Source organism: Dendrobates tinctorius, unplaced genomic scaffold, assembly GCF_039654945.1.
Source record: "Dendrobates tinctorius isolate UK_male_01 unplaced genomic scaffold, ASM3965494v1 ptg000030l, whole genome shotgun sequence".
NCBI classification, from domain to species: Eukaryota; Metazoa; Chordata; class Amphibia; order Anura; family Dendrobatidae; genus Dendrobates; species Dendrobates tinctorius.
The window spans coordinates 32,553,759-32,580,396 of NW_027361698.1; the positions used below are offsets into that span (position 1 = coordinate 32,553,759).

At 45.4% G+C, this 26,638-nt stretch overlaps 1 protein-coding gene and 1 long non-coding RNA gene across 2 annotated transcripts in view; one reads left to right on the top strand and one right to left on the bottom strand.

The window, feature by feature from the left end:
- Positions 1 to 1,526: 1,526 nt before the first annotated feature.
- CCNA2 (cyclin A2) lies at positions 1,527 to 26,206 on the bottom strand. Its single transcript, XM_073572007.1, has 8 exons — positions 25,859 to 26,206; positions 23,220 to 23,469; positions 21,055 to 21,161; positions 14,119 to 14,342; positions 13,372 to 13,576; positions 4,319 to 4,432; positions 4,055 to 4,188; positions 1,527 to 1,886 (listed from the first exon to the last, which is right to left on the bottom strand). Exons 1-8 carry the CDS (start codon positions 26,015 to 26,017, stop codon positions 1,832 to 1,834), a joined length of 1,248 nt encoding a protein of 415 aa, XP_073428108.1. The 5' UTR covers positions 26,018 to 26,206; the 3' UTR covers positions 1,527 to 1,831.
- Positions 17,813 to 26,638, top strand: part of LOC141086189 (uncharacterized) — a 41,295-nt gene continuing 32,469 nt past the window's right edge. Inside the window, exon 1 of the long non-coding RNA XR_012231531.1 lies at positions 17,813 to 18,210. This is a non-coding gene — a long non-coding RNA (uncharacterized lncRNA). The remainder of the gene's footprint in view (positions 18,211 to 26,638) is intronic.

The following is a 26,638-nucleotide window of genomic DNA, read 5'->3' on the forward strand; positions in this document are numbered from 1 at the left end:
CTTTCGGTCTAATGGGTCTGCTAACAATCCTGTGTCCTCGACCGGGATCGAGGTCTGTTTGGAAGTGGAGGTTATGACGGCATCCACCTTTGGTACTTTAGTCCATTTTAATAGATCTTCATCAGTGAACGGGTATTTCCGTTTTGAAGCTGATGGGAGAAAACCCCTCTGGTCGTGTTTCTCCCACTCTTGATGAGGTCCTTAATTGCCGGTAGCACCGGAAATGATCTCCTCTTTTTCTCTGCCAATCCCGCAAACATAATGTCCTGTGTGGTTTGGGCTCCCCTTTCCTCTTCACATCCCATAGTATTTCTAACCGCTTTTACAAGGTTATCTACGCTGTCCAGTGGAAAACATGCGCGTCCTTCCATCTCCGAGGATGACGATGAGGACGTGGATGCGGAGCCCGAGTTTAACTCCTGTTCTTCCTCTGACTCTGAACTAACAATGACCTGTTTCTTATGACTGGACTCTGCGGGAGTGCTGGCGCGGTTGATGGCTTGTATTTCCTCCCTAATTATGGCTCGGATATCTTTGGAAGATATCGTCGACCCCTGCCTGGTCTCTTTCATGCATTGTTTGCAGAGTTTTTTGGGGTAGGAGTCAGGGAGAGGATCTGAACATAATGCGCATTCTTTATGTTTAGTTTTTTCTTTGACTGAAGTGAGAGGTCAAAGGTAAAGAGGGGGGGGGGGGGGGGGCAAGGAGGTTAGCTTAATAGGTAGAATATATACTTTGCACACTCACCCAGTGAAGCTTAATACCGGGTCGGATGGCTGAGACGGTCTGGATCGGGTTTCTGCTGCCTCGCTCCTGCGGGCAGTCTCTGTCCTGGCGCTGCGGTCCCTGGTGGAGTTGCCCCCAGCTGAATCCCCTGCTGGGGTTTGCGACTCTGCGGGGGACGACATGGTTCCAACGATGCAGCGCTGTTTTATCTTTATTCTTGTCGTGCCCCCGGAAGTCGCCCTGTCACAGGGCGCATGCGCCGTGTCATCGCCATCCTACCCCGGAAGTTCAACCATTACTTCCGGGGTATAGGAGCGTCGGGTGCCGGCTGGCTCCCGCGCCACCGCTACTCGCTCGCGCGCTCGTGGCCTCACCTCCACGCTATATCCCCACCGATTTGGGGGGGGGGGGGGGGGGGGATCCCCCGGATGCCGGACCGGCCCGCTCCCTGGTAAGACCGGGCGGCCCTCCCCGGACCCGGTCATTACCACTATGCCACCAGACGAGGGGGGAGCCGTCAAACGGAATCTCCCCCGACGCTGCTTCCGGACCGCAGCCCCTGCCGTTCCCGAGGAGACTGCACAGGCGGATGCATGGCCCGGGTAAGATCCTGCTCCATTTGGAACAGGAAACCAAAAACTGAGGAGGAAAGGCGGACCGCCCCTTTTATCTTTCCTGTAGGGTTTCCTGTTCCAAATGGGCGGATCCGATACCTCCAGTGGGTGCTGTCGTGGCGAAGAGTAAAAACCTCCCCTTAAATGTTATGTTAGCGAGCCAGTGAAGACGCTGTACACTTGGGCTGTAGTTTAGTTAACATTTATTGTCATTAACAGTGATGAATATCGTTAACAAATGACTGCTTTGTTAGTGCAAACTGCACACAGCTTTATAACAGCATAGCTAACTAATCTAACAATATTGCAAATACATAAAAATTTACAAAATTTAAAACCCATAAAATTTTAAAACATTGTTATCATAATTCCATAACATCAGTTTGATACACAGTAGCATTACAACATTACAAAAGGATAGACAAAAAAAAAAAAAAAAAAAAAAAAACTGTACATTATGTGCTTTGTAAATACATTAAAATTTGCCATTGTTATGAAAATATAGACAGCGACTCTGGAGGTTCAATTGTTGATACAGCATGGTACCTGTGGAGCAAGAGGGACAGTCAGTAACAAAAGACACCAGTGCAATAGTTAGACTGAGGCAGGTGAGGGGGTTGAATGCAAGAGGGCACCACTGTAGGCTAGATACCTGGGATCCACAAATCAAAGTGCAGGCAAAGTACATAGAAAATAGAGAAGGCACCATGTATGAGAAAGTGATCACCAGAGATGGGGAGCAAAGGTGCTTTTTATTGTAAATAGTTGAGGCAGGTGTATCCACCATCATCCCCATCAACCATGTCTCCTCATCAGCAGATTAAGCCATGTTCCTTTGTGTATACAAGGGAAAGTTGTAGTTGAAAGACACGGAAACCTGCAACCTGATGCTAATGTACACAGTTGGCTCCATTCAGGGCATGTACCAGCTGAGTTATACACCCAGCATCTACCCCTTACAACAGTCCAAAGATGCCTCTAGACATTGCTCTTTAACCCCTTCATGACTGGAGGTATTTTTGGTTTTGCATTTTTAATGCCCTTCCCAGAGCCATATCTTCAACCCCTTTCCGACATCGGGCGTATATTTACGTTGATGTCGGACACCCTCTCTTTGATGTGGTGTCTGGCAGTGAGCCCATCTTTCCTGGGACATGTCAGCTGTTTTGACCAGCTGACATGTGCCTGTAATAGCCACAGGTGGAATTGTGATCTACCAGCGGCTATTAACCAGTTAAATGCTGTCAGACAGCAGCATTTAACAAGCACTTCTGGCAATTGCGCCAGAAATGCGCACACCAGTGACCTGTGTCACGCGATTGTGGGTCACCAGTGTCAGCATGACAGCCAGAGGTCTCCTGGAGACCTCTATAGTTGTCTGTGCCAGATTGCTGCGAGCACCACCCAATGGTCAGCAATTCTATGTAGAGGTGATCTGATCGCCTCTATGTAGCAGAGTGATCTAGTTGTGGCAGTTTCTAGTCTCCTGTGGAGACTATTGAAGCATGCCAAAAGTAAAAGATTTAAAATTCTAAAACAAAACACGCACCATTTTCCGATACCTGTAGCAGCTCCATTTTTCATAATCTTGGGTCTGGTGAGGGTTTTTTTTTGCATGCAGAGCTGATTTTTTAAATTATACCATTTTGGTGCAGATACAATCTTTTGATCACCCATTATTGCATTTTAATGAAACGTCACAGCAACCAAAAAAGTAACTGACGTTTTGACTCGCAACACCATTTTACGATCAGGTTAACTTTGTTGATAGATTGGGTGATTCTGAATGTGAAAGTGGTGATATCAAATGTGAATGTTTTTTAATTTTATATTAAAAAGGGAAAGGGGCATTTGAACTTAATATTTTTTTGAAAAGTTCACTTTTGGCATGTTTCAATAGTCTCCATGAGAGACTAGAAGCTGCCATAACTAGGGATGGGCAAATCCTGAAATATTCAGAATCGCTAGGCTGTAACGAGTCCGAATTGGAAACTCGCTATTCGTTGCAAGTCTAGCGAGTCCAATGTTAATGAGTGTGAGAGAGATCTCAAAAGCTGATTTTAGAACTATCTGGCTGCAATTCATGCAGCACCAGCTGCCCAACAGGTTCCCTTTAAATGTCTTCAACAACTGCAATGTGGCTAAACAATCAGTGTAAAAAAAAAAAAAAAAAAAAAAAAAAAGTGTTTGAAAGCAGTTTTCCGAGTTAAGGGAATTGAGTTAGATTATACTCACCCTGGCATTCGGCGTCATGGTCTGGTCCGGCGCCTCCCATCTTACAACGGTGACGTCCTCTTTCCTTCCCATTGCGGCTCCTGCGCAGTCGCTCTGCCCTGTTGAGGGCAGAGCAGAGTCCTGCAGTGCACAGGCACTGGGAGAGGTCAGAAGGCAGAGCAATGCGCCGGCCAGGAATGAAGAGGACGTCATCGCTGCAAGATGGGAGGCACCGGACTGCGACTACCTCTGGACCCAAACCGCCCCTGGGCGAGTATAATATAACTCTTTTCAGGTTACATCGGGGGCTTATCTACAGCATTACAAAATGCGGTAGATAATAACCTGATGCCAGTGGCCGCCTCCGATAGTTAAAAAAAAAAAAAAATAAATTGATGACAGGTTCCCTTTAACAAGTCTCCTCCTAACTGCAAGAAGATGGTCATTAAGATTTGTACCTTCGCAAAGCAAAGATTAAATATAAGCTTAGTGTCACTCACTTTGAATTCTTGTACTTCTCTTGGACAGCCTGTTGTTGGTGGGTTGCTGCAGAGAGGTAGGTTTGATAGAGCTCCAATATACAAGGTGTAAGACTTTCCAAGTTATAGCCTGTGAATTTGGCCAACGAGTCCGGCTGCAAATACAAATGTTAAAGGATAGTGTTTAATTGCTCCATCGCCATTACACCCTCCAGCTACAAGATCATCATGTAGAAATCAGATACTTGCATGAGTTTACGCAAAGTGAAAATGGACAAGACATACCCAGGTCTCCTCATTAACAGTGTAGTTTGCAATGACGAAGGCTGCGGCAGCCACAACTGAAGGCAGGAACCGGAGGAAAGGGTCTGCATCAATCAAGCTGAGCTCTCCTAAGAACTGGAAATACAGAAAATACAGAATCACTTTATCAAGAAGTGTTCAGATACAGCTACAGTATAAGTGTAATAGCAGCTGACAACTTGCTGCATCAGCCATGATCAGCGTTTGCACCGTCCAAATCTGTTTAACCCCTTAGATACTGCCGTCAATGACCATCATAAATGGTTAACAGTGGGGGGGGTCTTCCCCTTTACCCCCATTGGTGACATCAGATCATGATTGTGTGGTCCTGATATTTGCCATGGCAATTCATGACCAAATAGTGGCCTTAGAGAATGACAGCTGTTGTAACCTGTTCAGAAGTTAGCAGCATTTAGGTGGTAAAAAGACACTGTCACGCCCCATTGCATTAGTTTCAGAAAATCACCTGAAGTGTTAAACTACCTGACTGCAGTTCAACATGTAAGGGGGTGCTGTTTTTAAATTGCATAACTTTGGGGGTTTCCCAATATACAAGACCCCCAAAGGCACTTCAAACATGGATAAGTCCCAAAAAAAGAGAAATTGTAAGATTTCCTTGAATAAAAATATATATGAATTACTGCTAGCATTTTAGGAGGTTTAAAATTGTAACAAAACATTTCACAAATGGTGCTAATGTAAAGCAGAATTGAGGGAAATGTTAATTATTTATGTTTTGCTATGGTATGACTATCTGGATTAAAAGGGATAAAGTTTGAAAATTGCTAATTTAACACCGACTTTAAACACATTGCTCTAAATTCACCTTTATCATAAACTAGCTGAAGAGCCCAGTGCTGCCCGGGCATAGTAACTAACTACGGACAGTTATAACAAGTTATGAAATATTATATATATAAAATCTGAGTGTAGAGCCCTGCCCACTCCACATAGCCACATTCACTATAATATCCCACATCATCCCATCAGCCAGGGCCACCGGACTACTACCCCCAATATCCCACATCATCCCGTCAGCCAGAGCCACCGGATTACTACCCCTAATATCCCACATCGTCCTGTGAGCCAGAGCCACCGGACAACTACCACTACTATCCCACATCATCCCGTCACAGCCGCCGGACTACTACCCCTAATATCCCATATCATCCAGTCAGCCTGGAGTCAGAACCAGAGCGCTGTGTGGTACGGTCCCAACTTCCATACCGGGGATCCCTTTAAGAGAGGCCTGGCGTCAGAACCAGAGTGCTGAAGGATTTGCCCTAACTTCCATACCAGGGATCAGAACCAGAGTGCTGGACAGATTTGCCCTGACTTGCATACCGGAGATCCCTTTAAGAAAGGCCTGGGGTCAGTACCACAGAGCTGAGTGGACTGGTCCTAACTTCTATACCGGAGGATCCATAAGTGAGGCCTGGGGTCAAAACCAAAGCGCTGGATGGATTTGCCCTGACTTCCTTACCAATGATCCCTTTAACCCCTTCATGACCAAGCCTATTTTGACCTTAATGACCAGGCCATTTTTTGCAATTCTGACCAGTGTCCCTTTATGAGGTAATAACTCAGGAACGCTTCAATGGATCCTAGCGATTCTGAGATTGTTTTTTCGTGACATATTGGGCTTCATGTTAGTGGTAAATTTAGGTTGATAATTTTTGCGTTTGTCAAAAAATCAGAAATTTGGTGAAAATTTAGAAAATTTTGCAGTTTTCAAATTTTGAATTTTTATTCTGTTAAACCAGAGAGTTATGTGACACAAAATAGTTAATAAATAACATTTCCCATATGTCTACTTTACATCAGCACAATTTTGGAAACAAAATATTTTTTGTTAGGAAGTTATAAGGGTTAAAAGTTGACCAGCGATCTCATTTTTACAATAAAATTTACAAAACCATTTTTTTAGGGACCACCTCACATTTGAAGTCACTTTGAGGGGTCTATATGGCAGAAAATACCCAAAAGTTAAACCATTCTAAAAACTGCACCCCTCAAGCTACTCAAAACTACATTCAAGAAGATTATTAACCCTTCAGGTGTTTCACAGGAACTAAAGCAATGTGGAAAGAAAAAATGGACATTTTAATTTTTCCAACAAAAATTTTCTTTTAGCATCAATTTTTTCATTTTCACATGGGAAACAGGATAAAATGGATGCTAAAATTTGTTGGGCAATTTCTCCGGAGTACAACGATACCTCATATGTAGTCATAAACCACTGTTTGGGTGCATGGCACGGCTCAGAAGGGAAGGAGCGCCATTTGACTTTTTGAATGGAAAATATGCTGGAATATTTAGCGGTTGCCATGTCGTGTTTGGAGAGCCCCTGTGTGCATAAACATTGGAGCTCCTCCACAAGTGACCCCATTTTGGAAACTAGACCCCCCAAGGAACTTATCTAGATGCATAGTGATCACTTTGAACCCCCAGGTACTTCACAAATTGATCTGTAAAAAAAAAAAAAAAAACACTTTTTTTTCACAAAAATTTTCTTTTAGCCTCAGTTTTTTCATTTTCACATGGGCAACAGGATAAAATGGATCCTAAAATTTGTTGAGCAATTTCTCCTGAGTGCACAGATACCTCATATGTGGTCATAAACCACTGTTTGGGTGCACGGCATGGCCCGGAAGGCAAGGAGCACCATTTGACTTTTTGAATGGAAAATTAGCTCCAATCGTTATCGGACACCATGTCGCATTTGGAGAGCCCCGTGCACCTAAACATTGGAGCTCCCCCACAAGTGACCCCATTTTGGAAACTAGACCCCCTAAGGAACTTATCTAGATGTGTAGGGAGCACTTTGAACCCCCAAGTGCTTCACAAAAGTTTATAACACAGAGCAGTGAAAATAAAAAATAATTTTTTTTCCTCAAAAATGATTTTTAGCACACTATTTTTAATTTTCACAAGGCTAACAGGAGAAATTGGACCACAAATCTTGTTGTCCAGAGTACGCTGGTACCCCATATGTGGGGGGGAACCACTGTTTGGGCACACGGCAGGGCTCAGAAGGGAAGGAGCGCCATTTGACTTTTTAAAATGCAAATTACTTCCAATCGTTAGCGGACACCATGTTGTGTTTGGAGAGCCACTGTGTGCCTAAACATTGGAGCTCCCCCACAAATGACCCCATTTTGGAAACTAGACCCCCTAAGGAACTTATCTAGATGTGTAGTGAGCACCTTGAACCCTCAAGTGCTTCACAAAAGTTTATGACGCAGAGCCGTGAAAATAAAAAAAAAAATTTCCCTCAAAAAATTTTAGTGCGCAATTTTATATTTTCACAAGGGTACCAGGATAAATTAGACCCCAAAATTTGTTGTCCAGTTTGTCCTGAGTACGCTGGTACCCCACATGTGGGGGGGAACCACTGTTTGGGCACACGTTGGGGCTCGGAAGGGAAGTAGTGACTAGAGTTGAGCGATACCGTCCGATACTTCAAAGTATCGTATCGGATGGTATCGGCCGATCTTTAAAAAAAGTATCGGTATCGCCGATTCCGATACCGGAAGTCCCATTCAAGTCTATGGGACTTCCGGTATCGGAATAAGAAAAACCCTTTCCTGCCCTTGTACAGCCTCTCTGGGGTCTGTACGGGCCTTTCGGGGGGCTGTGCCGGCCTGCCAGGGGGTCTGTGCAGGCTACGGTGGTCTGTGCCGGCGGTCTGTGCAGGCTCCGGGGGGCTGTGCCGGCCTGCCGGGGGGCTGTGCCGGCCTGCCGGGGGGCTGTGCCGGCCTGCCGGGGGGCTGTGCCGGCATCGTCCGATGGGACTACAAGTCCCATCGGGCGATGCCTGCTACCATGACAGTGATTGACACATTAGCCAATGATGGGACAGTAGTAGTCCCATCATCCGGCTAATGTGTTAAATGTAAAAAAAAAAAAAAAAAAAAATTACATGCTACATACATACAACATGCATACTACATACATGCTACATTCATACTACATGCTACATACATGCTACATACATTCATACTACATACTACATACATGCTACATTCATACTACATACTACATACATGCTACATTCATACTACATACTACATACATGCTACATTCATGCTACATACATGCTACATACATACTGCATACTACATACATGCTACATTCATACTACATACTACATACATGCTACATTCATACTACATACATGCTACATTCATACTACATACTACATACATGCTACATACATTCATACTACATGCTACATACATTCATACTACATACTACATACATGCTACATTCATACTACATACATGCTACATTCATGCTACATACATGCTACATACATACATACATGCTACATTCATACTACATACATGCTACATTCATACTACATACTACATACATGCTACATTCATACTACATGCTACATTCATGCTACATTCATACTACATGCTACATACATGCTACATACATGCTACATACATGCTACATACATACAATACATTCATACAATACATACATAGACATACAGTACATATAACATAGAGTAACATACTTACCAATACTTGTCACATTGTTCCCCGAAGCCATTGTCTTTTCCGGGATAAATATTAACATAACAAACCACAAAAATACTCACCCACGATCCGAAGCAGTCCACGAGTGTGTCCCACGACGATCTTGGGTAGAGAACTGCAGCATCAGATGATGCTGCCGTTCTCTACGGGCTGCAGGAATCCAATGACGGAAGGTAGGTATCCTTCCGCACTGTATTCCTCCGCCACTTAAAAAAAAAAAGTCCCTAGTCTCACTTTATGCCATTGCTGTGTGGGAAATTCCCACACAGCAATGGCATAAAGTGAGACTAGGGACTTTTTTTTTTTAAGTGGCGGAGGAATACAGTGCGGAAGGATACCTACCTTCCGTCATTGGATTTCTGCAGCCCGTAGAGAACGGCAGCATCATCTGATGCTGCAGTTCTCTACCCAAGATCGTCGTGGGACACACTCGTGGACTGCTTCGGATCGTGGGTGAGTATTTTTGTGGTTTGTTATGTTAATATTTATCCCGGAAAAGACAATGGCTTCGGGGAACAATGTGACAAGTATTGGTAAGTATGTTACTCTATGTTATATGTACTGTATGTCTATGTATGTATTGTATGAATGTATTGTATGTATGTAGTATATATGTGGTATGTATGTAGCATGTAGTATGTATGTAGCATGCATGTAGCATGCATGTAGTATGTATGTAGCATGCATGTAGTATGTATGTAGCATGCATGTAGTATGTATGTAGCATGCATGTAGCATGCATGTAGCATGTATGTAGTATATATGTAGCATGCATGTAGCATGCATGTAGCATGTATGTAGTATATATGTAGCATGCATGTAGCATGCATGTAGCATGCATGTAGCATGCATGTAGCATGCATGTAGTATGCATGTAGCATGCATGTAGTATGCATGTAGTATGCATGTAGCATGCATGTAGCATGCATGTAGCATGCATGTAGTATATATGTAGCATGCATGTAGTATGCATGTAGCATGCATGTAGCATGCATGTAGCATATATGTAGTATGTATGTAGTATGCATGTAGTATGCATGTAGTATGCATGTAGTATGCATGTAGCATGCATGTAGCATGCATGTAGCATGCATGTAGCATGCATGTAGCATGCATGTAGCATGCATGTAGCATGCATGTAGCATGCATGTAGCATGCATGTAGCATGCATGTAGTATGTATGTAGTATGTATGTAGCATGCAGTATGTATGTAGTATGTATGTAGTATGTATGTATGTAGTATGTATGTAGTATATATGTAGTATATATGTAGTATATATGTAGTATATATGTAGTATATATGTAGTATATATGTAGTATATATGTAGTATATATGTAGTATATATGTAGTATATATGTAGTATATATGTAGTATATATGTAGCATGCATGCAGTATGTATGTAGTATGTATGTAGTATATATGTAGTATGTATGTAGCATGCATGTAGTATGTATGTAGCATGCATGTAGTATGTATGTAGCATGCATGTAGTATGTATGTAGTATTTTTTTTTTTAACATTTAACACATTAGCCGGATGATGGGACTACTACTGTCCCATCATTGGCTAATGTGTCAATCACTGTCATGGTAGCAGGCATCGCCCGATGGGACTTGTAGTCCCATCGGACGATGCTTGCACAGACCCCCGGACATCAGCACAGCCCCCCGGCAGGCCGGCACAGCCCCCCGGCAGGCCGGTACAGCCCCCCACAGGGTGCACAGACCACCGGCAGGCCGGCACAGCCCCCCGGCAGGCCGGTACAGACCCCGGGCAGTCCACACAGCCCCCCGGCAGGCCGGCAGAGACCCCCGGAAGGCCCGAAATGACGGCGCATCATGATGCGCACACACCGCGCATCATGATGACGTCAGGCCGTCAATCAACTGAACTTCCGATTCCGATGCCGAATTCCGATATTGAAAAAATATCGGAAGTCGGTATCGGAATTCCGATACAGCAAGTATCGGCCGATACCCGATACTTGCGGTATCGGAATGCTCAACACTAGTAGTGACATTTTGAAATGCTGACTTTGATGGAATGGTCTGCGGGTGTCATGTTACATTTGCAGAGCCCCTGATGTACCTAAACTGTGGAACCCCCCCCACAAGTGACCCAATTTTGGAGACTAGACCCCCCAAGGAACTTATCTAGATGTGTGGTGAGCACCTTGAACCCCCAAGCGCTTCACAGAAGTTTATAACGCAGAGCCGTGAAAATAAAAAATATTTTTTTTCCTCAAAAAAAGATTTTTAGCTAGCAATTTTTTTTTTTTCACAAGGGTAGCAGGATAAATTGGACCCCAAAAGTTGTTGTCCAGTTTGTCCTGAGTACGCTGATACCCCATATGTGGGGGATGACCACTGTTTGGGTACACGTCGGGGCTCGGAAGGGAAGTAGTGACATTATGAAATGCTGACTTTGATGGAATGGTCTGCGGGCATCATGTTACATTTGCAGAACCCCTGATGTACCTAAACTGTGGAACCCCCCCACAAGTGACCCCATTTTGGAAACTAGACCTCCCAAGTAACTTATCTAGATGCCTGGTGAGCACTTTGGACCCCCAAGTGCTTCACAGAAGTTTATAACGCAGAGACGTGAAAATTATAAAAAAAATTTCCACAAAAATATTTTTTTAGCCCCCAAATTTTTATTTTCCCAAGGGTACCAGGAGAAATTAGACCCCCAAAGTTGTTGTGCAATTTTTCCTGAGTACGCTGATACCCCATATGTTGGGGTAAACCACTGTTTGGGCACACGTCGGGGCTTGGAAGGGAGGAAGCACCGTTTAACTTTTTGAACGCAAAATTGGCTGGAATCAATGGTTGCACCATGTCGCGTTTGGTGACCCCCTGATTTGCCTAAACAGTGGAAACCCCTCAATTCTAACTCCAGCCCTAACCCCAACACACCCCTAACCACAGCCCTAGCCATAACCCTAATTCCAACCCTAACCCTAATTCCAACCCTAACCCTAATTCCAACCCTAACCCTAATTCCAACCCTAACGGAAAAAAAAAAAAAAAAAAAAAAAAAATATATTATCTTTATTTTATTAGTTCTGCCTACCTATGGGGGTGATAATCGGGGGGTTTATTTACTTTTTCTTTCATTTTGATCACTGTGAGAGTGATCAAAATGAAAGAATGGAATCTGCAGCCGGCAGATTCGGGCGGGCGCACTGCGCATGCGCCCGCCATTTTCAAAGATGGCGGCGCCCATCATCCGGACCCGAGGGACACCGGAGGTACCGGGGGGGGGGGTGAGGGGGGGATCGGAGGCTGGCGGGGAGCAGAGGGAATGGGAGGGGGGCAGATGACAGCGGCGGCAGATCGCCGCTGTCATTCAGTTGCGGGGGGGGGAAAATCGGTGTCTCCAGCCATGTCCGATGCTACAGCAGCATCGGACATGGCTGGATTGTAATATTTCATCAATTTTCATTGATGAAATATTACTATCGCTCCGATTGGCTGTTTCACTTTTAACAGCCAATCAGAGCGATCGTAGCCACGTGGGGGCGAAGGCACACCCCCTGTGGTGAATTACAAAGCCCCCTGTATCTGCGGGTCGGGTGACCTTTCAGTGACCCCGGTCACCCGACCCGCAGGGGGGCTTTGAAGTCATGACGCCACATAGGCGTCACTGGTCAGATTTGAACCAGGTTTCATGACGCCTATGTGGCGTCATTGGTCGTGAAGGGGTTAAGAGAGATGTGCCTATGGGATGGAGGATTCATTTGTCATGTGCCCTCTGCTCCTTTCTGGGGGGGCAGACAACGGCTGGGAGCTTATGTTCCCAAGGATGCTAGATTTCTCCCACCATGTCAGTGTATGCTGAGGTGTTGTCAAAGGGAAAACTTGCTCATAGCAACCAATCACAGCTCAGCTTCTTTTGAACAGCTCTGGTGAAGTGAAAGATGCTTTGTGGTTGGATGGTGATACAGTTATATAGAGAGATTATAATGTGTCAAAAAAAAAAAAAAAAAAAAAAAACTCAGTCACTGGGATTTGTCGAAGCATTTCAGAGTTATCACAAAGTGACACTGGTCAGATTTCAAAAAAATTGGCTCTGCTACTAAGGGGTTAACTGAGTGATATCAAAGGGTCTGCGCACGTTGCGGATTCTGGTGTGGATCCGGCCCTGCAGACCCGCAGCAGATTCTCCTGTGTTGTACAGTACCATTATAACCTATGTAAAATAAAACGCTGTGCACATGCTGTGGAAAAGAAATCTGCAGATTCTGCAGCGTTCTACACCTGCTCCATTATAGGACTCCACAGGTGTAAAAATGCAGGTGGATCCTGCAGTAAACCTGCAGGTAAAACGCAGGTCATTTTACCTGCGGATTTAGCAAAACCCACGTGGAAAATTCTGCAACGTGTGCACATACCCCAAATGTTCACAGAAGGCAGGGTTGCTTAATCATATTTAGCGCATATTGCAAAGTCTATGAATCCAAGTGATAGTTGCACGTACCAAGCACAAGCTTTCCACCTTTGCAGTCACTGGTTGTTGCCTGAAGTACTGATTGAGGTATTGGATGATGGTTGGAGCAGCAAGGTCAAACGAAAGAACCTTCAGCACCAAATGTTCCATTTTAAGGACTTGCTTCTTACTGTAAGTGTCATCAGTTATGTAGACAAATTCTGCCACTTCTGGTGGGTAGATCTCTTCAAACTTACTGAATTGAGAAACATCCGTTAGAAAATTATAAGGGCTTGATAAGTGTTAGGCTGGTTTCACATTAGCGCTTTTTAAGCACACGCACGGCCGGGGGTAGCTCCGCCCCCGAGCCGGCTCTCTGCCCGGCGTGCCCGCCCCTTGCTTGTAGCGCTGCCTCCTAGCACACAGCGGCGCCCCCTATCTTTAGCATAGGGTGCGCAGATCGTGCACTAGTTGCGCTTTGACCTGCGCTGCACACTTTTGACGGTGCGCTGTGCACGCCAAAATCCGAAAAGTTTGATTTTGGCGCGCACGGCGCACCGTCAAAAGTGCGCAGCACAGGTCAAAGCGCAACTAGCGCACGGCCTGCGCACCCTATGCTAAAGATAGGGTGCGCCGATCGCAGGCGCCGCTGTGCGCTAGGAGGCGGCGCTACAAGCAAGGGGTGGGCATGCCGGGCAGAGAGCCGGCTCAGGGGCAGAGCTACCCCCGGCCGTGCGTGCGCTTAAAAAGCGCTAACGTGAAACCAGCCTTAGGAACTTGTGACAGAAGAGCACTTACGAGGCAAGCAACATAGCAGCAGTGCCAACAAGCTGAAGCTTTCCTCTCAGCACAGACATTGAGGAGAGGAATCTGTCTATGTAGTTTACAGCCAGGTACAGGGTTTCGTTTTGCAACTTGTACTCTTCACCAACTTCAACCAGCCAGTCAACCAGGATGGCACGCATGTTGTTTGTTATGTCAGGTTGTTTTTGCATATAGCCAGATTTGGGTTTACATTTTATCTGCAGAAAAATTAAAAAAAATATAGCCTTACTTGAACAAAGTGCCTTTAGAACAGCTGATCAAGTCTCAACCAGGGGGAACATTAATACCTTAATGACTACACGTTAGTGGAGAATCTTAGCTCACAGGTGGGCAATTTTGGCCAAAGGGCCACAGGAGAGCCTGGTAGGGCCAATTCTCCTTATTAAAGTTAGTATATTGACTCACTGCAACTGCTAATGTTATAATAGGGCTTATTGCAACAGCCTTAGCAGTAGCAACTAAAACAATTTACTTTTTTATAAAGTTTGTATAGAGCAATAAATCTTACCGCCCCTGTTTTTCAGCCAGTCTCTTAAACAGCTCCCATTCACTACATCCCAGATCCCCATACGACATCCCCTTACAGTATGTCACCACACTGCTCCCCAAGAATGATGTTCAGTGTCAGTCTCCCCACATGCAGTACAGTGTCCACAATATACTGTAAAAAAAAACAAAAAAAAAAACCCCTCTCACTTAAACCCATTCTCCCACTGAACCAAGTGAAAGCTGGCACAATGTAGTATCACAATTGTGCTCTCAGGCTGGTAGAGGGAGCCGACTGATCCACAGGATTTAGACCAGAGATTTGAGCACTGAAGCACATGACACACAGGTTCCCCCAAGTTACATGGGATAACCAACAGGAGTCTTGTATATGCACAGGCATGTTCAGATAGTCATCCTGTGGTTTTCAGTTTCACAGATATGGGATTTTTCAAGGTGTTTCATACCATATAACTGAAGTGTGTAGGGATGTGGATGGTCTTACCCTGTTCTTGCCCCTGAACTTGTGTTATGTGAATACTGTTGTGCAGTTTTATATGCAATTTGGATTTTTGGTACTCCTGACAAATCTTGCTTGGAGCCTTCATTGGAGGGGGGAGACAGGCAACCATGGGTGTATGCTACTGTTAGGAGGCTGTGAGGGGGTACAGCTCCTCAGCAGTATACACCCACTGACTGGCACAAAGCACATCAATTAGTGTTAAAGCAGTAGAAGCAACAAGAACTCAACATATTAAGTACCAACCCAACAAAAGCATGTAGGCCTGGCCCAGTATAGGTACAGACAGTTAGGGAGGGTGCTGTGTCCCCAGTGAAGGCTCCAAGATGGATTTTTGGTACTCCCAGTAAAGTCTCACTTATTGCTTCATTGATGGACACAGGTAACCATGGGACATCCCAAACCAGTACCAAAGATGGGAAACAAAGTGCAAAACAAAATGGACTCAGGTCAGATGGTGTGCTACTGCATCAGACAAGGCATAGGTACGGGCCCTGTAAAATCCTTGAAGGTGTGCAAAGATGACCAGGTAGCCGCCTTACAAATCTACAATGCAGAGGCCTGGTGATGAGCTGCCCAGGAAGCTCCCACCGCCTGTGTGGAGTGAGCACTTAGCACCGGAGGACGATTGTGTTGAATGTGACATGCCTCCAATATTGCCGAACAAATCCCCACAGGCCATGTGGACTTGAATCTGGGAGCCCCTTACAACAACCTTCAGCGATGAATAGGGCATCAGTGACAAAAGGAAGCAGTCCTTGAAAGAGGTTTGGATAGCTCTGACCAGATCCAGCTTGTGGAGGGACTTTTCCAGGGGAAGGACTGGAAAGGAGCAGAGTAGGACAATTTCTTCATTAATGTGAAATGAAGAAACCAACTTTTGCAGGAAAGAACAGGTCTGAAAACCATCTTGTCCTGATGCAAAACAACGAACAAGGAATGTCATGAAAGTGCTGCTAACTCACTCTCCTGATGGAAGTAATGGCAACCAACTAAAAAAGGCAACCTTCTTTCTATGACAGGAGAGAAGACGTAACGTTCTGCATGGGTTCAAAAAGGTGGGTGCTGAAGTGCGCCAACAAGCTTAAGATCCCATGGATCTATGGGAGAATAAGGAGGTGCTAGGTGGGTGACTCCTTGAAGGAAGGTCTTTTTCAACAAAACCTGGCTTCTCATCCCCAGGTAAAGAAACTGACAGTGTAGAGACTTGGCCCTTAAGGGTACTGGGAGAGGCCAGAGTAAAGACCTGACTGGAGAAAACCCAGGATGGAAGGAAGGGAAAAGGACCAAACTGTCCTCAATCCACTGAAAGAAGGCCTCCCAGTATCTGCGATAGATAAGCGAGGATGCTGGTTCTCGCCTTAATCATGCTCAGAACGACCTGATGGGAAAAACCCAACCTCTTTCAGAACTGCAGCCTCAACAGCAAAGCCATGAAACTGACTGAATGCTGGTAAAAAAAAAAAAAAAAAAAAAAAAAAAAACCACCTTGTGAGAGCAGATCTGGAAGCCTCCAAGGAATGTTCACTAGCATACCTTCTGGACCAGTCTGGAGCTACCAGAGTTACAGGATTCCCTTCCACCTTTATACAACTCTGAATCAAGGGGAGAGGTGGAAAAAGAAAGCAGCTGGAATTGGAGCCACGTGATTACTAGGGCATCGTATCCACAGGCTAGTGGATCTCAGGACCTGGCATCAAACTAAGGCACCTTGTGGTTCATCTGAGATACTATCAGATTGATGTCTGGGGTGCCCCATCTTTGACCAGACAAGAACCTGACTAGGAAAATCAGCTGCACAGTTGTCCACTGGTGGTATATGTACGGCTGATATGGTGCGTCCCGCTTTGATGGTTTATGCAAGCCATGGTAATGGCGTTGTCTCACTGAATGACCTGCGAGACAGATCTGCCAGCAGCAGAGGCAAAGAAATTTGTCTTAATCTCCAGAAGATTAATGGGAGAGCGGCCTCTTGGAACATCCACCAATCTGGTGCTGTGTGACGGAGGAAAGCCACTCCCCATCCGAGGAGACTGGAGTCAGTGGTGATGACCTGCCATTAGAGAGGAAGGATTTCATGCACAGAACAGAAGCAGAGATTGTCCACTATGTTAGAGACTGCCTCACCATGAGAGGCAGGAGAATGAGCTGGTCCAGGGTAGCTGTCCTCTTGTCCCAAGCAGATAAGAGGGCTAGCTGAAGGAGACGAGTATAGAACTGGGCAAAGGGTATGGCCTCCATGGCAGCAGTCATCTTTCCCAGAACATTCATGCAGAACTGTAGGGGGCTGTGGAGATGGGCATTTTAGAGCACAGATCCCCTGGCAGAGAGAATTTCTCCCCTGGAAGGAAGGCTTTCACTGTGTAGAACCTCATGCCCAGAGACACCAGGTGCTGAGCTGGGGGTCAAGGATGACATCTCCCTGTTGCCCATCTAGCCAATATGGACAAGTGTCAAGGGTGATCTGAAGACTCTGGTCGCAATCTCGGAAGGATGGCCCCTTGATAAAAAGATCATCCAAGTAAGGGATTACAAGTAGCCTCCTGGAATGAATGATGGCCATGATCTTTGTGAATATTCTGGGGGGGGGGGGGGGCAGAGGCCAGGCTGAAGGGAGGACTGGCCACAGGGGGAGCACCCAGAAGCATAATGACAGGGGATCAGGTCGAAGAGTAGGCAAAGGTGGGTGATACCACACATCTCTTTTGGTTGCACACAATTAGGGAAAACAAAGTAAGAAATCTGCACCTGTAGAATGAGAACCTGAAATAGAAAAGGGAAAAATTAATGCAACACAACAGGTGACCTGTAAGGAGAGGGCGGGAATAAAAAAAAAAAAAAAAAAAAAAAAAAAAAAAAGGAAGGATCTGGGATCAGATCCAGGTCTGCCTCCTACCAACACCAGGCTAAAACTGATGTGCTTTGTGACAGTCACTGGGTGTATACTGCTGAGGAGCCATTTTCTTTTGCCTAGTGGCAGCCTCCTAGCCACAACAGCATACACCCATGTTACCCAGGACCCCCAATGAAGCAATAAAGAAAGTGAAGTCTGTCTTAAGGTAATGTACAGCATGTGAAGTGTTAATGCATAATGCAAGCAGAATGTAGGATAAGCCTAGTAGGAAATAGTTAATGAGAACTAGCCCAGTGGGTGGGCACTAGTGTTAATAAAAGGGGGCACTTCCTGGTAGAGGGGGTTCAGAGAAGGACAAGTTCAGGTGCAGTGGGTTGCTAGGGGCAGCATGTGTCCATTGTTCCAAGCATTATTGGGATCCCGAGCAGTCGCTCCAGTCACATTTAGAGCCCAAGGTCTTGTATGGGGGCTGCCGGACAGTGTCCTCTGAAGTAGTGGATGATGGACAGGAGCCTGCATACATGGAAGGTGATGGCTAGTACTGTGTGCATGGCTGAGGCGAATGTGAAGTCTGAGGCTGATAGAATCAGTGGGCTTGGGGGTAGGAGGCATCTGAAGTGTGTTACGAGATGTGCGTTGGGGGTGGCAGGACACTGGTGTTATCCTACACAGCCAGTAAGTTCATCTATATGCCCTTATATGTGTGCAATATCTTCCTCAGCAGCCTGTGTGCAATTCATGCATCAGTAATTCAGCACTTTAGCTTATATTTGCACAGGTTGTGCAATCTAGGCACTTTCCTCTATTCTATAGTATATTTTGATATTAATAGGGTGTACTTTTTCTGGTTTATTTGTGGCAGCCTTGAAAATTTTTTTAAGATACCCCAAGTCAGTTTAAACTGCTATATGAGCACACTGTATTCTAAATTTATGTCCTTAATGAACACTTGGAATTTGGAGGAGGTGGGACCTGCAAGGGTGCTGCTTCATTTCAGTGCCTGTCTCATACTGCTTGTTTTTGCTACTGCTCTGGTTTGTCTCCTGCTCCAGTGTTTCATGGAGCAAGCCAAAAGTCACTAATCAGTGAGCCTTGTTCTGGCTCTCAGACTTGCATTGAGAGCTTGTGACCTAGCTTTTGAGTTCCAGCCAGTCAAAAGCGGTGCTCACAAGATGGCGCCATGTGACTGGACCAGCACCAAAGAATGGTGAAGATGCCGAAGGGCTTGTAAGAATGAGGGCAGTGGTCTGATCTTTAAAGCAGCACTCCAGTGGTAAAAAAAAAAAAAAAAAATTAAGATGGATTGTAGCTTCAAAGCATGGGAGCAAAACCCCTCATGGACCAACTTACATGCAGTCTTAAAGGGGTTGTCCAGGCTTTTCACATAGTCTCAGTACATATCTGGGCTGCAGAATGCTGACAATAAGTAGTTTACCTTCTGTGGACAGTTTGCAGAGTTTGCTAGACATCTCTTGCTTGTAAGAAAAACGTCCAGGGGGAGGGGGGTGTTCTGGCATCGAAATGAGAACAGGTTGTTTCCTCCTACTCTACTAAAAACATGCCCTCTATAGCAACAGGCCCTCCCCGACCACATAAACAAGCCTATCCCTCCTCACACAGTAACAAGTCCTCCCCCTCTAGCAGCCTCAGTGCAGAGAGCAGAACCACCCAGCTGCTCCTCCCCCAGACAGGCTGAACAGTGATCTATGGAAAGTGAAACCATTGAGGAAACAACCAGTTCTCATTTCAATGCCAGAACACAAACCCCTGGACGTTTTTTTTACAAGCAAGAGATCATATCTAGGAAACCCTGCAAACTGGCCACAGAAGGTAAATTACTTGTCGTCAACATTCTGCAGCCCAGATATGCACTGAGACTATGTGAAAAGCCCGGACAACCCCTTTAAGCTTCCTATCTGGATTAGCAGGGCTGCATTTAGGATATAGAAACTTTAAGTTTAGATGTCCACACCAAGTATAAGCACAAAGGAATGTTTTTTGAAGGAAGAAACATTTATGCTAGTGTGAAGTAAAGCAGTGTTTTGAGTACTGTAGCCCTTCTCAGGCCCCAAGTGAGATGTGTAGAATGCTCTTGGATGACAAATACACTAGTACCAGTATGTGAATGTTGCCTTTGCCCATGTGAGGACCCAGCAGTGCAAAAAGCAGCAGCTGTCAGGGTCATGTAGCATTCCTCTATATTTACTGCTTTTTGTACTGCTGGGTTTCTCTTCTATGCAAAAGTAACACCCTGGATCTCTTGAGAGCCCAGCCATTACATCCCTTCATATACTGGTACAAGAGCCTTTCCCTTTTTTGCCTAGGAAGGATATTGCACACATAGCCAAGTCTTAGGCCGGGGTCCCATTAGTGTATGGCATCCATTAATTCATGAAAGAACATCAGATGTGATACTAATGACCCTCAGCTCATGCTCTGCTGCGAGCCAAGCGTCTGATCCTCACGAGAGACTCATACCAGCTGTGGAGGAGATGGAGAAAGTAATTTCTCTGCTGTTGTCATCATGAAGACTCACACTGCACTAAGGTGATATCCGAGTGCAGTGTGATGCTTCACAAGCACCCACAACTATATGGGTGCGTGCAATCCGATTTTCAGGTGCAATTGCAGAATGCTGAGAAAAGTGTGAGCTGACCCATAAAGAAACATTGGGACGAGTGCAATCTGATTTTTCTTATAGGATCACATGCGGGAATGAGCCCTTTGTCTGAATAAGGGTACATTACTATACTTCACTTGTATCCAAAAGTTTACTACACCACAAGAGAGTACTATCAAATTCATCAGAATATTATAGGAATAATGTCTTCTGCTCCAGTGGAATATGCACCTAGGCCCTCTGCAACAAACTGGAGGTTTATCAACCCACCTTGTTTCTACTGTGTTTTACAACAAACTGGATTGAGTCCCAGCAAGTTGAGGAAAGTGCAGTGCTGGAATCTATGGTAAATTTTCCATAGAGAACTGAATATACAGCCACAAACAAGCCTGTAACCTGGGAAAAAGGGGCCATAAAGCTGAAGATTACCTCCATTTCTCTGAGGTATCTGTGAATCTCTTCTGCATAGTCTGAGACTTCGTTACTGTTGACTTTCTTATCCTCTTCATCCACGATTGACATATCCATTGGGGAATCTTAAAACACAAGTCAGCTGGTAGTTAGGGTGCATTCAGCCTTACAGATTAAGGTAGATGACAAATGCATTAGCAGAAACTGAATAGACCATGACCAGTAGGGTCCAACCTCAGGGACCTGATTACAAGAACCAAGGAGCCATTGGGTCACTGTGGGCATTGCTGTGTAGGGAAAGGGAGACACTTAGAAAAGCACTTTCATTGATGTTAGTAAAAAGCATACTGTAACATGCCATGTTCAGCATTTATACTACAAAACCAGGAGTGGGTGATAAATACAGAAGTGGTGATGTGTTTATATTATACTTTTCCTCTGTTACACTCCTGGTTTTGGCTTACAAATATTGATGTGGAACACTGAACATTGTCTTAGGCTAGTTTCACACTAGCGTTTATTCCTTGCAGCGCATGGCGCCGCTAAGCCCCGCCCCCTGTCCCATCCGGTTATCGCCGCCTATCGCACATGGACGCTTGCGATCTGCACACCCTATCTTTAGCATAGGGTGCGCAGATTGTGCGCTAGTAGGATTTTGGCATGCGCTGCGCACTTTTGAAGGTGCGCTGAAATGCAACATGCTGCGTTCGGCGCACCTTCAAAAGTGCGCAGCACACACCAAAATCCTACTAGCGCATGGCCAGTGCACGATCTGCGCACCCTATGCTAAAGATAAGGTATGCAGATTGCAAGCATCCATGTGCGATAGTAGGCGGCGATGACCGGATGGGGCGGGCAGGGAGTGGGGATTAGCGGTGCCATGCGCTGCGTGGAATAAACGCTAGTGTGAATCTAGCCTCAAAGAGGATTTTCCCGCTACAGTGCAGCCACCAGCTTTTTGCTCCTCTGAGAGCAGCATCATGTAGCAACAGACCCAGATTCCTGTGATGCATCACTTTGCTGCTTGTTGCCATTTTGATTAAAAAGTTATATTGGCTGCAAATCTACCAGTTCTCAGAATGCAGAGCTCTGTCTAACCCTGCTCCCATGACTGATTTACAGCTTGTGTCTAGGTAGAGAGCTGCCAGTTGTTGAGTTATACAAGGCTCATGAATGTAGGGGGGGGGGGGGGGGGGGGGACAGGACTACATGAGAGCAAGTTTACTAGTTTTATAGTGATTAAGCCACCGTTCTCACCATGAAATCAAAACTAGAGCAAGCAACCAAGTAAGTGACATCACTGGAATCAGGCTACATGTCCCTCCATTCTGCTGCCCTCATTAGGTAGCAGAATGCTGGTGATAGATTCCCTTTAAGGATATGTCCACATATGATGTGTTCTTGGAAATCTACTAGTATAAAACCCAGTGGTAAAGTGACATGTAATGGCAGTGCTGCAGATTTCACCACAGGAGTCATAATGGATGAAATCTGCAGCATAAGGCCTCTTTCACACTGTTTGCCATCAGACACAATGTCGTTTTGTGAAAAACAAATTCAGCAATTGTTGCTGCTGGATCTGTTTTTTCCTCATAGACTTGTATTAGCAACGGATGGCCGCATGTTTCATCCATCGGAAATTCTTTGTCTGTCAAACAGAAATAGGAACTCTCTGTATGTCGAAGAGTCGGACAGCGACGCATCCAGCAGCAACTGTCATTAGCTATAATGGAAGCCTATGGGCACAGGATTTGTTGCTGTTTTTACAACTGAGCATGCCTGGAGTCATTTGTATTCCTTTAATTTAACCCCATTTTCAAGTGACAAAGTTTACCTCAAGCTACAGCTGCTATAACAGATCTGTCAAAAAAACTGATCCGTCACATCAGTTTTTCACAATCTGCACTCTGAAACGCTACCCCTTTACTCTTGGGTCAGTCATTTTAGCACTAGTGAAACTAGATGTCAGATGGACAGATTCATCTGTACAAGGGTGCACACTGCCAGGGTACATGAACCAATATGTCCATGTTCCAAGCAAGACACCTAGGAACAGAATGAGCCAATTACAAGCCGGTATACCAAGTCAACAACATTAGGAATGACTATTCACCAGCTGATCATAAAGCAGATATCAGATTTAGACCGATTTACATAAGGACCTTTAGTCTGTCAGGACTCACCAAAGCTTACAGTAGTTGGCATTTCTATAGGGGCCAGTGGCTGCCTCTGGCCAAGAGAAATGACTACCGAGTTCAGCTGCTTCAGGTTCTCATCGTGCATGGGTTTCTTTGCCAGAGTTTGTTTCTTATAGTTTGTACAGTCAGGTTCATCCACATGAATGGTAAAGGTGGATTGTTTGCCAGCAGTCTTCCCAGCTGGGATCCTGCCATAGTTCTCGTCATTAATGCCCAAGGTGTTGGCAGCAAGAATCTGAAAAATTAAGAGACATTGAAAAATTAAAGCCACAGTTCTATCATGGAGGAGCTATAGGACTGCACATCCTGGGCTTCCTGTTGCATTACAATTCTGATCAACAATGCTAAAAATCACATCTATGAGTGTTACCATTTGAGAAGAATGGGAGATAGTTCTCCTCTGATGCACCTTAATCTCCTTTAAAAACAGAATATTTTAATCAAATTCTTTTAAATAAACACCAGACCCAGTGCAAAAAGGTACATAAACCATAAGATAGAAAAATATATTGACCAAAAATGCTGCCTGCCAAAACCCTACAATAACCTCGACTGTCTCCTTCCTTCCCGTGGAGGTTGGCACCCTAAGAAATGATTTTTTGGCACTCCCACTCAACGTGGACTATCCCTCTCTCCCCTGATTCACCCTATCAATATAGGTGGGAAAACAATATAGTAGAGAAAGGAATGAATGGAATAGATCCTTATTTACTAACAATATATAATAAGACAGTCAGTGTTAGCTCTTATTAGTTCTGGCAGCCCAGACGCAAAAATAACCCCCCCCCCCCCACCAAATTTAAAAAAAATCTACCCGCTCAATGGCTCTCTAGCAGATCTTGTTATAAACAGTCCTAGACAACACTATAGGATCATCCTTAGGAGTCATTTTTTCTCATGCTGGGTCTAAAAATGTTCTTGATGTTTATTATGATATCATTGGATAGAGTTGAATATCTTTATTATACAATTTAAGGCCTATTCTGAGCTTGATACTCTTTTTTGATACTATAGTGTTGTGTCTAGGACTGTTTATAACAAGATCTGCCAGAGAGCCATTGAGCAGGCAGATTTTTTTGAATTTTTTTGGGTTTATTTGTGTGTCTGGGCTGCCAGAACTAATAAGAGCTCTCTGACTGAATTATATATAGTTAGTATATAAGGATCTGTTCCATTCATTCCTTTCTTTACTATATTGTTTTTTTTCCCCCACATCTGGGGAGAGAGGGAATGTCCACATTGAGTGGGGGCACAAAAAAAAAAAAAAATTGTTTCTTAGGGTGCCAACCTCCACAGTAAGGAAGGAGAGACAGTCAAGGTTATTGTAGGGTTTTGACAGGCAGCATTTTTTGGTCAATATATTTTTTCTATCATATGGGTTATGTACCTTTTTTGCACTGGGTCAGGTGTTATTTTTAAAAGGATTTGATTAAAGTATTCTGGTTTTTAAAGGAGATTAATGTACATCTCTGATTTGAATTTCCTAGAAATTTGTTTAACAGTGAGATCTCCTCTGATGCACCACTTTTCACTGAAACTGGTACTTCATCCAGTGAGGTTACATCCCCACAGATAGGAATAGCAACGTTTCGGACACAGTGCATTTTCACTGCGTCCAATTTGCTGCCCTTGTCATTACATGCGGCGAATTCCCATGTACTGACATTCAGAGGGTCAAAATCCAGTGGAGACTAGAGTCTCAGCTACAGAAGTCGCCATGCTGCGGCTCATACACCTGCACCGCGGGCGAATGTACGCAGCGGTAAATAGAAGTGGTGGGCACGGCATAGAAATCCCATCCGCTGCGTTTCGTGCACACTGGCACTGCATCCAGAATGCTGCCATTTCTGATCATGGGCACAGCCTGAATCTTAGAAGCCCAAAAGGGATGAAAAACTAAGGTACAAAGTCTGTTCAGTGCATCATAGGCCTCCTGGGTCACACAGACTTCAATTGCCACAAAACAGGTGAGAATAGACAGGCCAAGTCTAAGGCAGACACTTTTTAACTAGCGTGACTTAAAGAAACTCTGGGTTTAAGAAAATAAATAAAAGTACCCAGCCGACACTAGGATGTGTCACAGTGTATGCGTGTAGCCCAAGGCTGTGGTCACACATTCAGTGCCAGGCCTAAAAGAGTAGGCGCAAGCATCTTCAGAGTTACACCAGAATAAAGCTTCTCAGATCTCAGGCTTGGATACATCTAGAGTAGATCCATCATAGTCAGTGGGTTACAGTGCAGCCTGACAAAACATTAGCATCAGGCAGCACACAGGCCTAGAATGTGGCCTAAGCGCCAGAAGAGGGGCTTATGACCACCCACACCTCAGCCCAGAGGCCTCTCAGGAACAGGACCCAAGGCAGAACACCCAGCACCCTCCAGCACACTACAACCCTCAGCATGCACAGAAGCCACGCGGCTGTCACCACATGCTGGGAGCTGTAGTGCCCGCCAGGTTCCAGCAGTATTCTGCTCTCCTGGGGCACATGCCATCTGCACTAAGAAATGGCGGCGATGTCCCGCTGCCGATCAGCGCAGGGTCTGTCAGGCAGGAGCATGCCCAGTAATGGCGGGATCGGTCACGATCGCTGCAGTAATACCCCCAACCCCGGAGCGGCACGTACCGGCGCCTGCGGCTTCCCTCCTCTCGGAGCGCGCTGAACCCGGTTCTCCTGCAGGACCCCCAGCACGGTGCGGCCTCCCGGAGGGGCATGCTGGCCGGACAGCTGCTTCCTGGGCTGCACGTTCTCCTGGTTCTCATCCCGCAACACAAAGTGAGACATCGTGCCCGGTCCTCAGGTAACGCTCAGTGAGAGGGGAAGGCCTGTAGTCTGTGGAGCGCGCGATCCCGACCTCCAGGAACAAGCTGACCCGTGGAACTGTTCCCGGTACCGCGCCACCACTGCCGTCCGCCCCGGCCTCTCCCGCCTCTGTGCCTCACAATTCCTGCGCGCTTGTGCAGTGCACACAGCTCTATCAGTTCAAGTAGCCCGCGACTATTGAAACTAACCAATCAGCGTCTAGCGCGGGCTTACGTCACTGCAACCACGGCGGCCGGGAGGGTCAAAAAAGTGACGGTGAGAGAACGCAATCAGCTGTCTGTGACATCACGGCCCGGTGCCAGTACAGCGGCTGTCGGCGATCGCAGTGCACCGGGAATGCGCCCGACCTCACTTGCTATCTCTAGTTGTATGTTTTTTAGCTCACAATCGCCCGCACTTTGAGATAAAACGTAAAATATTTCTCAATTAGTGGGAATTTCACATTTTCCGTGCTTAGATCTGAATGAGAGGTTTTATAAAAAATCCACTCTAAATACTGAGCGTGGGATAATTCAGTGTTATAACGTCAGGATCAGAGGATCAGTGGCACATAGAGATCACAGGACCCCATAGCAATACCCC